We start from the raw sequence: 16092 nt of genomic DNA, 5'->3' as shown, positions 1-16092 counted from the left end.
CATAAGTCAGAGGATGTGTTATAACGAAAGGATCTGAACCACGTACCCTTCAATATATTATAATAACAAGGGGGTGCTTGTTTGGATAACACTTTTGAAATAGGCACTTTCCAAATTGGAACAGGAGTAGGCCATTCAGACCATCGAACCTGTTCTACCATTCATTTAGATCATGGCTGATCTGTATCTTAACTCCATTTACCCGCCTTGATTCTGTAACCGTTAATACCCTTGCCTATCAAAAATCTATCAATCTCAGTTTTGAAATTTTCAATTGCACCCCCCCACCCCAGCCTCAACAACTTTTTGGGGGAAGAGAGTTTTGGATTTCCACTTCCCTTTTTGTGAAGAAGTGCTTCCTGACATCACCCCTGAACGGCCTAGCTCTAATTTTAAGGTTATGCCCCCTTGTTCTGGACTCCCCCACCAGAGGAAATAGTTTCTCTCTATCTACCCTATCAAATCCTTTCATCATCTTAAACACCTCAGTAGATCACCCCTTAAACTTCAGGAACTGACTTGTGAAAAGCTGTCTGCTTCTGTGGAGGCGATTAAACATAGCGCTTGTCATTTTAGGGTCACAGAGTTTAACTGGACCAGAGCAGAAATCTGATCATCTGACTGCTTACTGCAGGGAATGGTCCTAAATAGGCTAATTGCTCCTGCTGAGGGATGTTTTTTTTTAAAATAAATTTGAAGCAGCCATGCTACTGCTGAATCTGAGACTAATCCGAAAGGAATGGTTAATTGGCCTCCCTAATGCTCAGAATTGGCAGCTAATTGTAAATTCTCAGCTCCTCCATTTGGTAACCAAAAAATTATTTTTTTAAAGATTATTCAGTTGTGATTTGCTGTTTCATGTTTTAACTCTGCGTTCCTCCAATTCTTGCCTCTTCTGTGTCCCTGATTTCCTTTGCCTCACCATTGGTGGCCATGCCTTCAGCTGCCTAGGCCCTAAACTCTAGAATCCCCCTCTCTAAACCTCTCCACCCTTCTACCTCTCTCCTCCTTTAAGACGCTCTTTAAAACTTACTTCTTTGACCAAGCTTTTGGTCACCTGTCCTAATATCTCCTTAATGTGGCTCGTTGTCAAATTTTGTCTGATAACGCTCCTGTGAAGTGCCTTGGGACGTTTTACTACGTTAAAAACACTACTTAAATGCAAGTTGTTGATTTTTGAGCCTATCAAGTGCACTCATTACATGTGGCAGACAAGTTGCACAAGACCTATATATGTGGATAAATTCTTGTAACCTAAATTGAAAATTAGTTTTAACTGGGAGATACTTAGCTTTAAACTGAGTTGAATTAGGGAAATCCATCCACTTCATCTTTGTCCTTTTTCTTCCAGGAAATTTAACCACATCTGTGAGCAAACTCGTTTCAAGAACTGAAGTTTTTCATCATCAAAAGCCATGCAGCCCCTGGAGATGAAGATGGAGTGGATCTGAACTTTAAAAATTGTCTTTAGGAATCTTTTTATACAATCAACAGCAAGCTTTGCGGCTATGAGTCATTGTAAAATTTATTATGCCTAAAAGATGAGAGTGAGATCGAACGACTGGCACAGGGAGTTCATCCAATTTTCTGCCACGTGGTAGGAATCTTGTGCTTCAACATTTTTTTAAACAACTTGTTATATATTAAAAAGTGCACACTGTTTTGGAGCAAGGCCTGCAAATGTTTACTCTACTGTTTACTACTGTAATATCACATTTTCCACATAAAATTGATGATTCTTGATCTTTTGTTACTGCTGTGCAGTCAATACAGGAATATAATTTTATAATTTGAACTTAGAACAACTGGGAGATAAAACACTTTAAAATGTTGCTTTTATTGAACAGTTGTCTAGGGAAATTCGATGACTTGACCATAGGTAAAGCACTGCGATGCATTGTTCGTTTTCATGCTTACTGAAGCATTCCCTGCTGAGGTGACCTGAAAGTATTTAAACATTACCTTTTGTAGAAACAAAGTCTGCTTGTCATTGTACAAGTTTAAATTTCAGTAGGATATATTTTAAGTGAAAGATTCCCTTAAATCTGTATTGAAGGCCTGCCCTTACTTTTGAGTACACACCACCTCCTAGAATCATAGAATGATGCATCTCAGAGGGAGGCCATTCAGCCCATCGTGCCTGTGCCGGTAATTGTCTTGGCTTCTGAAAGGGCCCTCCTCAGCAGCTCCATGTGGCAGGAGAATAGGTGGTGCTTGTTGGTTTTGAGCATGTTGGTTACCAGTTGCTTCCAAGGATTTGAGAGAATCTTTCCATCCACAACAAGGTAATTCTGAATTGATTGGTGTGATGGGTATTTAAAAAAAAAATCACTTCAGGGTTTTCTCCAGAGTTTGGAGGCCTTTCTCGGATCTAATTGTTTCTGCCGATTTTTCTCCCCTCCTCTCTTGAGACTCCTTCTTTGAGTTACAGTCCTTTGGCCATTGGGCAGCCTACATTATCTTGGCCAAGTGACCGTTCTTCATGGTTAGAGCCATATTTGTGAGTGCCAATAGACTATTTGACTGTGGGAGTTTTGCAGCCACACCTGAACCGGTCTTCATCCAATATCCGCACTTCCAGCAGGGGGCACTTGATAGTGATCAGCAGTAGGGACCCTGCCTGACTCCTCTATTGCCCCTTATCTAACTCCAGGGCCATTTAGGAACAGGAGTAGGCAATTAGCCACTTGAGCCTGCTCTGCCATTCAATTAGATCAACTTCAGGTACCTGCCTTAGCTCCATATCCCTTGATACACGTACCTAACAAAAATCTATCCATCTCAGTCTTGAAAGCTCTAATTGTCCCCCAGCATCCACAGCCTTTTGAGGGCGAGTATTCCAGATTTCTACTACCCTTTGTGTGAAAAAGTGCTTCCTGATTTCGCTCCTGAATGGCCTAGCTCTAATTTTAAGATTTGTAGCAACCCTGCAGCCACACCAGCTCAGGAACTTAGTGGTGTGAAGATACCTTCCTGGTTTGTATGGCTCAGCTACTTACTGGGCAAACTTACCACCATGATCTTTGATAGGTGTTTAAGATAAACTTCCATATTTCAGTGGGGGAATCATCTGTGTGGCTGAAATCTTGCAGTTAGAACTAAAATTAACAGCTCGTTCGACTAGAACATAAAATCTTACAGCATAGAAGGAGGCCATTTGGCCCGTCATGCCTGTGCTGGCTCTTTGAAAGAACTGTCTAATTTAGTCTCACACCCCACCTTTTTCCCCATAACCCTGCAAATTAGTCATCATCAAGTACATGTCCAATTTCATTTTAAAGTTCCTGTGGAATCTGCTTCCACCACTCTTTCAGGTAACGTGTTCCAGATCATAACAGTCTTCTGTGTAAATAAAATTTCTCCTCATTTTCCCCTCTAGTTCTTTTGCCAATTATTTTAAATCTATGATCTCTGGTTACCGACCCACTTGCCAGTGGAAATCATTGCTCCCTATTTGCTTTATCAATACTCATTATTTTGAATACCTCTACCCTATAACCTTCTCTGCTCTAAGGAGAACAATCCCAGCTTCTCCAATCTCTCCACATAACTGGAGTCCCTCATCCCTGGTATCATCCTGGTAAACCTCCTCTGTACCCTCTCCAAGGCCTTGACATCCTTCCTAAAGCGTGGTGCCCAGAACTGTACAACATGGATGGGTAAATTCACTGTGAGGTACTAAGCCATGAAGACTGCTATGACCCAGGATTGATTTCCAATCTGTGGTGTTAGCTGCTCTCTGCCTGAGGTTTTGGTGGTGGGTGGGGACACAATTAGCCTCAATGCCCCTGGGCTAAGGAAGAGAAAAATTAGGCCGATTTCCTGTTGTCCAGTGACCCCGTGTGAAGACGATATTGGGCTCGGCTATGATCTTCTCTGTGGTGGGCAAGCATTGCTAACACTCAAAATGTAATCTTCAGATGAAATGTAGTCACTTGAGTAAGGTATCAGAGGAAGCCTGTGGATCTGTGCCCCAGCAAGGAGTTTTCACTATCGGGAGAGGAGGAAATTGAGGTAGAGAAAGGAAATTGAGTCTGGGCCACTTCTGATTTATTTCACCTACCAAGGTGTGCTTTTATAACTTGCACCTGCCTTTACTTTCTTTGCTCAGAGAGTGGTTAGAATGAGGAACTTTCTACCACATGGAGTAGTTGAGGTGAATAGCATGGATGTATTTAAGGGGAAGCCAGATAAGTAGATGAGGGAGAAAGGAATAGACGGTTATGCTGATAGGGTGAGATGAAGTAGGGAGGGAGGAGGCTCGTGTGGAGCATAAACACTGGCATAGACCATTTGGGCAGAATGGGCTGTTTTTGTGCTGTACATTCTATGTAATTATTCAACTTTTTCTTCCTGAAGTGCTCATGACAATTTAAAATCACAACAACGCAAACACCCCTTACATCTGTATCTTCAATCCAGGGACAGCATTTATGGTTCAGGGGATAAAGGCTCATTTTTTTAAAAAAAATCTAAAGTACAATTCTAACTGTGAATTACTATTGGGACAAATGAATGCTTTATACAAGGGAGAAAAAGCCAGGAAATAAACTGGGTTCACACCTAGAGTTACTGAATTGGATTAATTTGCTCCTTAGTCAATATATAACTCTGGGTCCTGCTATATGAGCACTTTATTTGGATAAATTGTAATTGCCATTCAGTATTTCATAGGAGATCATTTGAGATGAACGTGTGTTTTAACACTGTAGCAGTTCATTTTGCAAGAACATTTATAGATGTTTTATAACTTGAGCTGAGGCTATGGAGATTTTAGGCAAGAATTTAAGGAACCTACAAGTACAATTTTGTGGTTGTGATATTTAACTATGCATTTTTTGTAAGTTTTTTTAAAGAAAAAAAATGTATTTCCCCCCCCACCCCCCGAAATTGGTCATCTCTGCCGCATGCTGTCCACAGTCAAAAGGTTAGACATCCAGCCTGTTCCCTTGGAAACTGGACACCTGGAGTGAGTTGCACACAACTGGTCTACAGGTGACACTCCCTCTGATTTGTGTATCATGGAATGATACAGCACAGAAGGAGGCAATCTGGCCCATCGTGCCTGTGCCGGCTTTTTGAAAGAGTTATCCGATTATTCCCGCTCTTTCCCCATATCCCTGCAAATATTTCCTCTAAGTATTTATCCAATTCCCCTTTGAAAGTTACGATTGAATCTGCTTCCACCACTCTTTCAGGCAGTGCATTCCAGATCATCATAACTCGCTGAGTTTTTAAAAAAAAAATTCTCATCTCCCCTCTGGTTCTTTTGCCAATTACCATAAATCTGTCCCCTCTGGTAACTGACTCTTCTGCCACTGGAAACAGTTTCTCCTTATTTATCCCCATCAAAGCCCTTCATGATTTTGAACTCCTGTTAAATCTCCATTTAACCTTCTCTGCTATAACGAGAACAACCCCAGCTTCTCCAGACTTTCCGCATAACTGAAGTCCCTCATCCCTGGCGCCATTCTAGTAAATCTCCTCTGCACCCTCTCCAAGGCCTTGACATCCTAAAGTGTGGTGCCCAGAATTGAACACACTATTCCAGCTGAGGCCTAACCAGTGTTTTATAAAGGTTTATCATAACTTCCTTGCTTTTGTACTGTATGCCTCTTTTTATAAAGCCCAGGGTCCCATATGCGTTTTTTTTAAACTTCTCAACTTGTCCTGCTACCTCCAAAGATTTGTGCATGTGAACCCCTAGATCTTTCTATTCTTGCACCCCCTTTAAAATTGTACCATTTAGTTTATATTGCCCCACCTCATTCTTCCTTCCAAAATGCATCACTTCACATGTCTCTGCATTAAGTTTTATCCGCCCATTTCACCAGTAGCTCTATGTCCTCCTGAAGTCTGTTACTATCCTTCCCCTCGCCGTTTACTGCTGTGCATGTTATCTGCCAATGTTTCCTTTGATCTTGCACATCTTACCCTTCCTGTTCTGAAGGTAGCAATTCAAGCTAGCTCATGATTCAATGAGCGATGGCAGGTCTCCATTATCTCACCTGCACGAGTCCGAGCTAGTCTTCACCTGATCCATTTCCAATCCGGTTCGCTGGATAGCGATTAGGAGCAGTAATCCCAGCTCATCTGTCTTCCCATTGAGGCTATCGCCACCCCAGCTGACCGAACCCTGCACCCACCAGGGATTGTATCTGGTACCTTCCTCATCCGTATTGTTCAGTGGCATCCTATTCATTTGCCCAGTCGGGTTTTTGGGGCTGGCTTTGTTCTTGAATTCATGGGTAATGAGGATGTCGATTCTGCTGCAGGGTTTGGGGAGAGCTCAATCTTGATGTGATATCTTTTCAATACTATATAAATACTGCTGAACTGGTGGCTTTTGCTTGAAAAAAATGTGCATTTTAAACTGATTAAAAGCAGTTTACTGAGTTTAGTCTCCGAGTCCCCAGTAATAGCTGCCTAACTGTCCCATTTGATTTAACAAGATGTTAAGTGGCAGTAAATGTTACGTCTGGTGTTTTGAATCAGAATTTACATTAATCTTGTAATCCTCATTGAGTTGCAGATTGTTAATCCTCATGCATTTCACACTTTGCACATATATGCACTAAACTGATTTCAGGGTTTTTGCAAAGCCATCTGAATAAAAACTACAGCTCAACAGGTGAAATAAAAGGGAAAACTGGAAATCTGAGATACAAACAGAAATGCTGAAAGTAGGCAGCATTCTGAGGAAGGGTACACATCTGCAATATAATAATTTCTCAACAAAGCAAAATACTGTGAATGCTGGAAACATTCAGCACCAAAAGTTGATTAAAGGTCATCGACCTGAAACGATAACTCTGTTTATCTCCCCACAGATGCTGACCTGCTGAGTGTTTTCAGCATTTTCTGGAAAACTTGCCTTTTCTCCTTACAGATGCCGACTACTGTGTATTTCCAACATTCTGTTTCTTATTTTAGCGATCAGTGGGGTTAAATAATACCCATGCATTTCAAACTTCGCATGCCCCAAATAGAAGTGAATTCCCTGGGATTAAGGAGCTTCTTGGGATTATGGGTTAGATTGGTGTAACCAAACACCATGGGGAAATCTCAGCACCAGGTATTCATGCACTAATTATCGATTACATTACAGTTACAATCACAGAATCTTACAACACAGAAGGCCATTTGGCCCATCGTGCCTGTGCCGGCACATAGAAAGAGCTATCCAATTAGTTTCCCCCTCCCACTTTCCCCATAACCCTGAATGGGGAAAACTGTTTGGAGAAGGAAAACAAAAGGAAAAAATGGCAGGGTAATAATTCCACAGTAGGTGCTACATTCCAGGATAATCCTGCAGTTACTGAATCGTGAAGCTCGGGAACAGGGTTGTCCTAAATGCTGTACTTTTCAGAATTAATGAGAGCTGAGGTATAATTGCTATTGCAAGTGTAATTTGGACCGATTGTTTAATCCAGTTCAGCATTTTTGGACTTGAAAACTGATAATTTAGAGTTAAACAGACAATAGCAACAGTGATTCCCTCTGGCAAAGTTGTCTTGTGACATTCTGTCCTTCTGAGAGTTGAATTTAGTTAGATATACTTTTTGGAAGTTGATTTTTATTCTATATTTGGAGTTGGTTGTAAGTTGGCTCCTTATTTGGCTCATTTTAATGAGCTAGTTTTGAATGTTACAACCAGATTATGCCCAGATTTTTCAGTTCTTGACAAATGCCCTGAAAATTAGAACCAAATGGATTCTTGTTTAACCCAAATTTGGAAGAAAAATTCTATGCTTTTTTGACGCTGCAGTAAAAATTTAATTAGAGACCCGCTGTTTTTTTTTAGAATAGAACCATTTTGGACTGCTCTGAGTTTGGAGTAAAAGGTTTACATGTCTAGACTTGCAGACAAACGGCTAGCAGATCATCATTTCCACAGATGAGAATGGTACTGTGGTGTACAAGAAATTGCACTTAAAGAGGAAGGGAAGTCTGAGAGAGATTGCTTTCTGCTGTAATCATTCAGTATAGGGGGAAAAACATATTTAATTAAATTTTTATTAAAATACCTTTTATTTTTAAACCATCATGAACAACCTTGAGTAGGATCTCTCTTGTTGCTGGGTCACTATGGTGCCATCATCGATGGGATGTGTCCCGATGAGCTCCAGAGCAATTTCACAGGAAAGCATGAGATGCGCAAGCCAGGAAACCAGAACGCAGTTGCCGATGTTCATCTATTCCAATGTTTTCCTGGCCAGCCTCCACCCTTCATCAACTTCAACTCATCCAAAACACCACTGTCCATATCCTGTCCCGTATCAAATTCCACTCACTTGTCACTCCGTCCTCACTGACCTACATTGGCTCCCAACAAATTTAAAATTATGGCCCTCGTGTTTAAATCCCTCCATGGCCTCACCCCTCCCTCTCTCTGTAACCTCCAGTCCTACAACCCCACCCTCCTACCCCAAACACTTTTTCTTTCTCTGACTCTAGCCACTTGTGCATCCCCCCCTCCCTTCAGTCCACCATTGGCGGCCATACCTTCAGCTGCCTAGGCCTCATGCTCTGTAATTACTCCCCTAAACCCTGCTGCCTCTTCATCTTCCACTTCCTCTTCTAAGATCCTGCATTTAAAAAAAACACATCTCTGATCCGGCTTTTGGTCACCCTTCCTAATATTTACTTCCTTGACTGACATCCATTTTTTTTTTAGTCATCTCTTGTGAAGTGCCATGGGATATTTTTCAACATTAAAGGCGCCATATAAATGCAGCCTGTAGTTTTCATCATCATAGCTCCCGAGTGGTTGCCGTGGGATTCGTCCAGCTGTTTAACATGGAGCAATTGAGACAATCCCTGTCGGAGATTACTGGAGTGTTCCAGGAGTGAAGGAGACCCGACAACAACAAAAAATGATAATTTCTCAACAAAACATGTAATATTGAGTATTTTTCTATATAAAATGGGGGAATACTTTGGGGTGGGGGGGAAAGAGATCCCCTTCATCCCCTGCCATGGACCTCCACTGTCCAGCTTGACACAATGACATTTGGTGATGTACCTTACAGTTGCTGACACTTGTACCATCTGACACCAACAATACATGCTCTCAGGTGATGAGAGGAGTTGATTAGCAAAGGGAAAACTACCTTCTAAACCAATCTAAATTAGAAAAGTATGTTGCTCCACATGCTGGAAAGCTGAAAACAAAAATTGAAAAAGCTGGAAATACTCAGCAGGCCAGGCAGCATCTGTGGAGGAAACAGATGTCAAGTCAGTTGACGTTTCCGATCTTACGACCCTCCCTCAGGACTGGCTTGAGGAACGGGTCTTAAGACATGAAACGTTGACTATCTTCCGTATACCCACAGATGCTGCCTTACCTGCTGCTATTTCCATCTTTTTTTAAAAATTAACTGTATCCATCTCTATTTCAGTTCTTTGCACATTAAGAATACGTCATTCTCTTGATCAGTGCTACACAAACAGTGAATTCCAAATTAAATATGGATCTCCAATAACTGGTTTTAATAATGAAAAAATAATGATACTAATAAGGAAAGCCCATCATGTGAAAAAAACTGTTGCTTGTTTTCTATAATTCTATACATTCTGTAGTTTCTCTTCTAGTGCTGCAGTAAAACCTTGAGCTAATTCTCTTTAATGACTTTAAAAAATGTGGATTCTGATCCTCTGCCCCTTTCTCCCCTCAGCCTCTTTATAAAGAACAGATTTAGATCCTTTAAGCCTCTCATTATAGCTCATTAAAACCTTGTACCTTTAGTATCGCCTCTGATTTTAAATCCATCCTAATCGTGCTTTACTGTTTCAACAGAAGTCCAAATTTATACATAAATACAACCAATCTTTCTCTCGTTCTCCCCCCTCCCAAAAAACACATTTCAAATTACTACCTGAAAGCCACCAATTCACTACCTTTTTTTGTAGGATCTAGCTCAGAGTATGAAAACTTTAGTACTGTTGAAGAATTAATGGGTACCGTTACACACCAACTTTAACATTATAGTGAAATGTAGATTCTTACTGGCAAATGAATTACAGATCGCACTAAACCATTGGAAGCAAATCCCCAGTGGCTGGGATATTCACACCTGAATTATGAGTCCCAGATTGCATCATAAACAGGGGCTCCTGTAGTTCAGGCTTCAAAACAATTTCTAAACAAGGAACTAAGATTGGGATTAGAACCAGTGTAATCAGCTCCCCATACATGCAGGGCACTGGAGAGAATTTTGTTTTAAATTGGTTATATTCCTCTAGCAGAAGCCAGGCAGATTGAAAACATTGAGATTATGAAGAAAGATGTGATTGTTAAATATACAGAAATGTCTTTGAACATGACAAATTTTGTGTTGCATTCACACATCCTCTTGTCATTTATTTAGCGCCTTATCATGTTCTCGGGATGTCCAAATTGCTTCACAGCCAATGAATTACATTTCCAGTGTGGTCACTGTTATGTAGGGAAACATAATGGCAGATAGCAAGGTTCCACAAACAACAATGAGATGAATGACCAGTTAGTCTGCATTTTTGGTAGGGTAGTGTTTGATGGAGGAATGTAAACCAGGACAGTGGGAGATATCCTCATTTTTCTTCAAATGGATCTTTTCTGTCCACTTGAACAGGCAAATGGCGCCTGGTTAAACTTTTCATCTGAAAGGTGGCATCTCTAACAATGCAGCACCCCCTGAGTACTGCTGTGACATATGGTCCTAGATTATGTATCCCAAGTGCTGGAATGGGGTTGAACATTAATCTTAAATACTGCCATATCCCTGCTGCTGCAAGCAGCTTTATGTAAAGTAGGCATTGTAACTAATAGCTCAGGTCATGGAGTGCTGGAATTTCATTTTTATCAGTGTATTTTTTAAAAATTCGGATAAATGCTGGTGATTTCTCCCTGCTGGTTTATGGGAGTCCACCATAGTGCTGAAAATAAGAACATATATGTAGTACACAGAAGACTACAGCACCTACTTCCTGGCAACAACGGACTTTTCCTTTAGGGTAATTGTCTATTTGCTGTCTTGGTACCAGGCTCCAGCTACAGCTGAGAGGCTGAGTGATCTGCTCCCAACTCGTCTCCAATACCAGCAGTCAACAACAGCGGCTTGCATTTATACAGTGCCTTTAATTTAGAAAAACATCCCATGGATTTTGAAGTTGCATCACTGAGTGGCTGTGGCATTAGTCTTGTTGCCTACATTACAACAGTGACTACACTCCAAAAAGTCTACTTTGGCTGTGATGCACTTTGGAACATCCTCAGGTTGTGAAAAGGTGATATATAAATGCAAGTTCTTTCTTTCCCTCTGTGTGGCATAAGTGCCAGGCCTTTGCTGTGACACAGCTGAGATCAGGAACTCTAAGTAGGATTGATAGGAATGATCTGGCATCTCACAACTACCATTGGGCTCTGCATTAATTTGCTGTTCCACTTTTTTTTAAAAAGTAAATGTTTGAAGTGGATAAGAATAGAACATATTTCCTCCCCATTGAATACCTGGAGCTGGATTTGTTAATAGATGATGAAATCCATCCACCGTTAACCATCCTAACCTATAGAAAACCACAACCAACTATGAGAGTCTTGTACATCGTTCTTTATTTCAACTTTCTGGTTCCTATTCAGTCAGATGTGGTACAGACCCTCTGTCCCTTTCCAAATATCCTTACCTCATAACAAAAATCTGATCATTGTTCAAAATCATTTCAGTAGCAGCCACCAAATATGCAAGAAGCATCGATTTAACTTACAGTATTGATGAAATGATTTAAAAGTAGTTGAGGCAAATAGCATAGATGCATTTAAAGGGAAGCTAGATAAGCACACGAGGGAGGAAGGAATAGAAGGGGTATGCTGATAGGGCTAGACGAAGTAGGGAGGGAGAAGGCTCACGTGGAGCATAAACGCCGGCATAGTTGGGCCGAATGGCCTGTTTCTGTGCTGTAGATTCAATGTAAATAAATGCAAGAAATTCTTGGAGCGTTCTGTGTATTAAACACAAGTTATTTGGAGCCTAGAGCCATTGAATGAAGAGATTACGGCTTAAACAGAAATGTAATAAGCAGATGCTGCTGTTCTGTTGATACCAGGCAATCGTCTGTGCTCAGTATCTGGAATCACATAAAGTTAGATAGAACACTGAGGTAGCTACTTTTTATACCTTCAGTGGGACCTCTATACCAGAATTTTGGTTTTGCATGTACTCATTTTATTTTTTACAATTCGACCACCAGCCACCAGCTGCTTGTCTCGGTATTGGGAGTGGATGGTCCTCTCTGACTTGGCCTGGGGCTGTCCGATGGGTCATACTGACATTTGGTACTGCTTCAAGTGCAAACCCTGTGGTGTGACTTACTTTGAGCTGGGCACTCACGCCATGACCCATGTGAGGTGAAAGTTGCTGCCCACTGTCACTTTTACTTGCTATTTGACTAAGTTATTGCATCCTGCAGAAAGAATTCTTACTCAGTGAGCTTCTTCCACCGCTGTGATAATGTTGGTTCAGATTTTGCTGGCGATTTGCAAGGAGTTTTACTCTAGTCTGTATTGTGGCTTATGTTGACTCATGCACTGGTTTTTATTCAGTTTAGTGGAGCTTTTATGTTTGGCATTGTTTGTGATAGAATTGCTGATATTGTAATTCTGCTAAACGACGTGGACTTGGACTGCCATTTTCGGGGACCCCAGACAAGCAGACTGCGCCTTTATCTTCCTGACTGGGTTTCCATTAACGTGGTTGGTTGGAAGAGAAGTTGATCAGATTGCTAAAATTGGCATGAGAGACAAGTTGAGAACTGGTGTGGAGGGCGGGAACCTGTCCACAAGAAATGTTCATTCTGAGGGAAATTGGCAAGGCAGGAAATACAACAACCAGCTAAAAAATTAACCTCTGGGAATAACATTTTAAATGTATGACTCAACATTTTCCATCATTTTTCTGATCCTTTCAAACCCCATATCCCACTTTTTTAATTAACTCTGAGCAAAACTGGCCAATTTTTAAAAAATTCACCTACTTAAACTGGACAGAGTGTGTTTTTAGCCGTGGGCACTCTGTTTAACTGGTATGTAGGGGCCTGTAATTAGACCTATTTGCATGCGTGTACGGGCATTTAAGATTGCAATTTTCAAGCCCCTCTTTGATTCCCAGTTCAATCAGTTAAATGAGCCAAGTTGTACATTTGCACTGTATCTAATGTACCAATAACATGCACTGCTTAGTACTATGAGTTCAATACAGACTCAGATCTGAGTTTATTCCAACCTGATTAAGATCCAAACACATTCTATAAATCTGCACTATGTTGCTTTTTAATTTTTATTTCTTTCTAAGTGCAAATTAAATTCAGTTTTATTTCTAACGGACTTAGAGTTGTGAACATATAGATGAATTTAAGCCTCTGTCTGTTAAGTTTTATAACTTTACACTTCTGTGCTGTTCCCCTTTTAAAAAAAATCGTGCACTGTAGCTTCCCTGCGACATGGCAATTTTACGTAAATCAGCTGAATCAGACTGAGGAAATCGGAGCAATACATCATGACATCATGTTGAGCATTTCTGCAAACAGTAGTGTTAAGATTTGCAACATGCCATCATCTGATCTAGGATGGTTCCGCATTGGTTTGTTGCAACGGGAACTGTTTTATTTTGACCAAGTAGTCTTGGACATTTTGATGGAAGTCTTTTCCTCTGGATGCACTGCTGGAAGCGCTTTTGGATGCTCTACTACTAGTACATAAAAGCATCTCAGGACACATTTTTTCCCCTCATAGTGCAGTCAGCGAAATTTACAAAGTGTTTCAAATGTTTTCTATTGGGCAACGTTATAGATAATTTCAAACGCTAGATTATCGCATTCCGTATGGAAATGATGAGAACTGTACACAACCTGATTTGCTTTGTTCCTATTTGTAAGAGCAAAGTAGTTGATGCACTACATTCATGCACTGATCCTCTCAGCTGTATAGAAATGACTATCTCAAAGATTTTAAGGCCTGAAATCGAGCTAGAACTGTAGCTGTTAATTATCTGCAATAAAAAAAAGGTGCGTCACTATGTACTTTTAGTTAAAAGCACAGAGTGGAAATAAGAGCACCGGCTTCAGATTGGTATAGATTGGGTGTTGCTTTTTGGTGATAAATTGAGTTAAACCATTCCAGAATAATGTACCCTGGACAGAATTACTTTGTGTTGTTTTTTTAAAAAAAATTAAAACAGCGTGTTTTTAAATGTATAGTTCCAGAAATCACAGATTATTCTGAACTGGTTCAACATTTGTGTTGTGACAATTTACTTTCTTTTCTTCCTTTTTTTGTAACTTGTGAAATGTGTTCGGTGTATGGGTGAATATTTAAAGACAGAATTGTTCTTTTTACGACACCATTTCAACTGAAAGGTGTCTGCGACTTCTGTTTCCGTTAGCACCCATGAAACGGATAATCCTCAATACTGGAAATGATTTATAAAATAAAGGCAGCAAGCTTCACATAACACATTTTGGACACGTCTTTACTTTAGTTTGTGTGTGGGGGTAATGTATTCCAAACATTGATATGGTACAGGATAAATCATATACCATAGTTTCTGCATTTGACTTTAAACTTTTTTTAATAGTTTCAGTGGCCATTAACAAAAACAATGCATTTCATGAACCCTGAAGGCACAATCACGGACTACTAAGACACCTAAAGTTGTTGCACTGTCTATGGAAGGAATAATTGGCCTCAATATTAAGCAGAAAATTAATCAGCTCGATTTGACTCTATAGAAATTCCAAACAGTAGGATCCATATTGTGTCCTCTGCCATTGATCTCATTAGAGTGTTGTCATTATCATATAATCTTACAGCACTGAAGGAGGCCATTTGGCCCATCGTGCCTATGCCGGCTCTTTGACAGACCTTTCCAATTAGCCCCACTCCCCTGCCCTTTCCCCATAACCCTGCAAATTTTCTCCCCTGCAAGTATATATCCAATTCCCTATTCCCTGTTGAAAGTTATTATTGAATCTGCTTCCACTGCCCTTTCAGGCTGTGCGTGGTCTATTCTGTGGGATGTTCTGCAACAATGACCACTGTGGTTCAGAACTTGTTGGGTGGGGTGAAACGAGATTGCTGCGACTGCTTCTCATGCTATCTTTGTGCTGACACAGCATTCAGGTGGTGGTCCTTAGAGAATCATATCTTGTGCAGGCACATATGGAACGTTTGTTTCTCTTTTTGACTCGGTTGACTGATGCCTCCTTTATAGGCTGGAGGTGGAGGCACACAGCTCTTAAATGAATGGAACCAGGCCAATGGACTTTGATTTCAAATTGGCTGTAAACTAACTGGAACTTCAAGCTATATAGATACCATCAAAGGTGTTCCAGAATGTAACACGTAACCATAGCTCATGGTGAACAGACAATATCACTTTAACCCTGTATGTAACCTTGGTTAGACCACACTCAGAATATTGTGCACAGTTCTGGTCTCCGTATTATAAAAAGGATATAGAGGCACTGGAGAAGGTGCAAAAAAGATTTACTGGGATGATACCAGAACTGAGAGCTAAAACCTATCAGGAAAGGTTGAACAGGCTGGGGCTCTTTTCTCTGGAAAAGAGTAGGTTGAGGGGTGACCTGATAGAGGTCTTCAAAATTATGAAAGGGTTTGATAGGGCAGTTGTAGAGAGGATGTTTTCACATGTGGAGATGACCAAAACTGGGGGCCATAAATATAAGATAGTTACTAATAAATCCAATAGGGAATTTAGGAGAAACCTCTTTACCCAGAGAATGGTTAGAATGTGGAGTGCTGTACATTCTATGTAATGAAACTAGCAACTAACCAGGGAGGAACTGGCTTCAATTCATTTTTGTCTGAATGCCCTTCAGTTCCATGATTATCAGCTCAAGGTTTATTGGAAGTGGACAACGCAGTCTAAAGAAAAAAGCTATTAATGAGACTAAACACTGTTGATAGTAGAGATCAGTATGACCATTAAGAAGGCCAAGAACAGTAAGTGAAAGAAATGTGCACAATGCATCGCTAAAGAAGTTAAGGAACTTCAACATAGGTCATACATTGCAGCCTTCTGTATCTCTATCTACAGG

The 16092-nt window shown here is 40.6% G+C and overlaps 1 protein-coding gene across 3 annotated transcripts in view; it reads left to right on the top strand.

The window, feature by feature from the left end:
• Positions 1-14486, top strand: part of chfr (checkpoint with forkhead and ring finger domains, E3 ubiquitin protein ligase) — a 43848-nt gene extending 29362 nt beyond the window's left edge. For all 3 annotated transcript variants that reach the window (XM_068006167.1, XM_068006166.1, XM_068006165.1), the window contains exon 16: positions 1352-14486. In XM_068006167.1, the coding sequence (XP_067862268.1) occupies positions 1352-1394 (43 nt within the window). In that variant the 3' untranslated portion in view covers positions 1395-14486. The remainder of the gene's footprint in view (positions 1-1351) is intronic.
• Positions 14487-16092: the final 1606 nt, after the last annotated feature.

This window comes from Heptranchias perlo, chromosome 25 (assembly GCF_035084215.1).
Source record: "Heptranchias perlo isolate sHepPer1 chromosome 25, sHepPer1.hap1, whole genome shotgun sequence".
Classification (NCBI taxonomy): domain Eukaryota; kingdom Metazoa; phylum Chordata; class Chondrichthyes; order Hexanchiformes; family Hexanchidae; genus Heptranchias; species Heptranchias perlo.
This window is presented reverse-complemented; position numbering and strand designations above follow the sequence as displayed.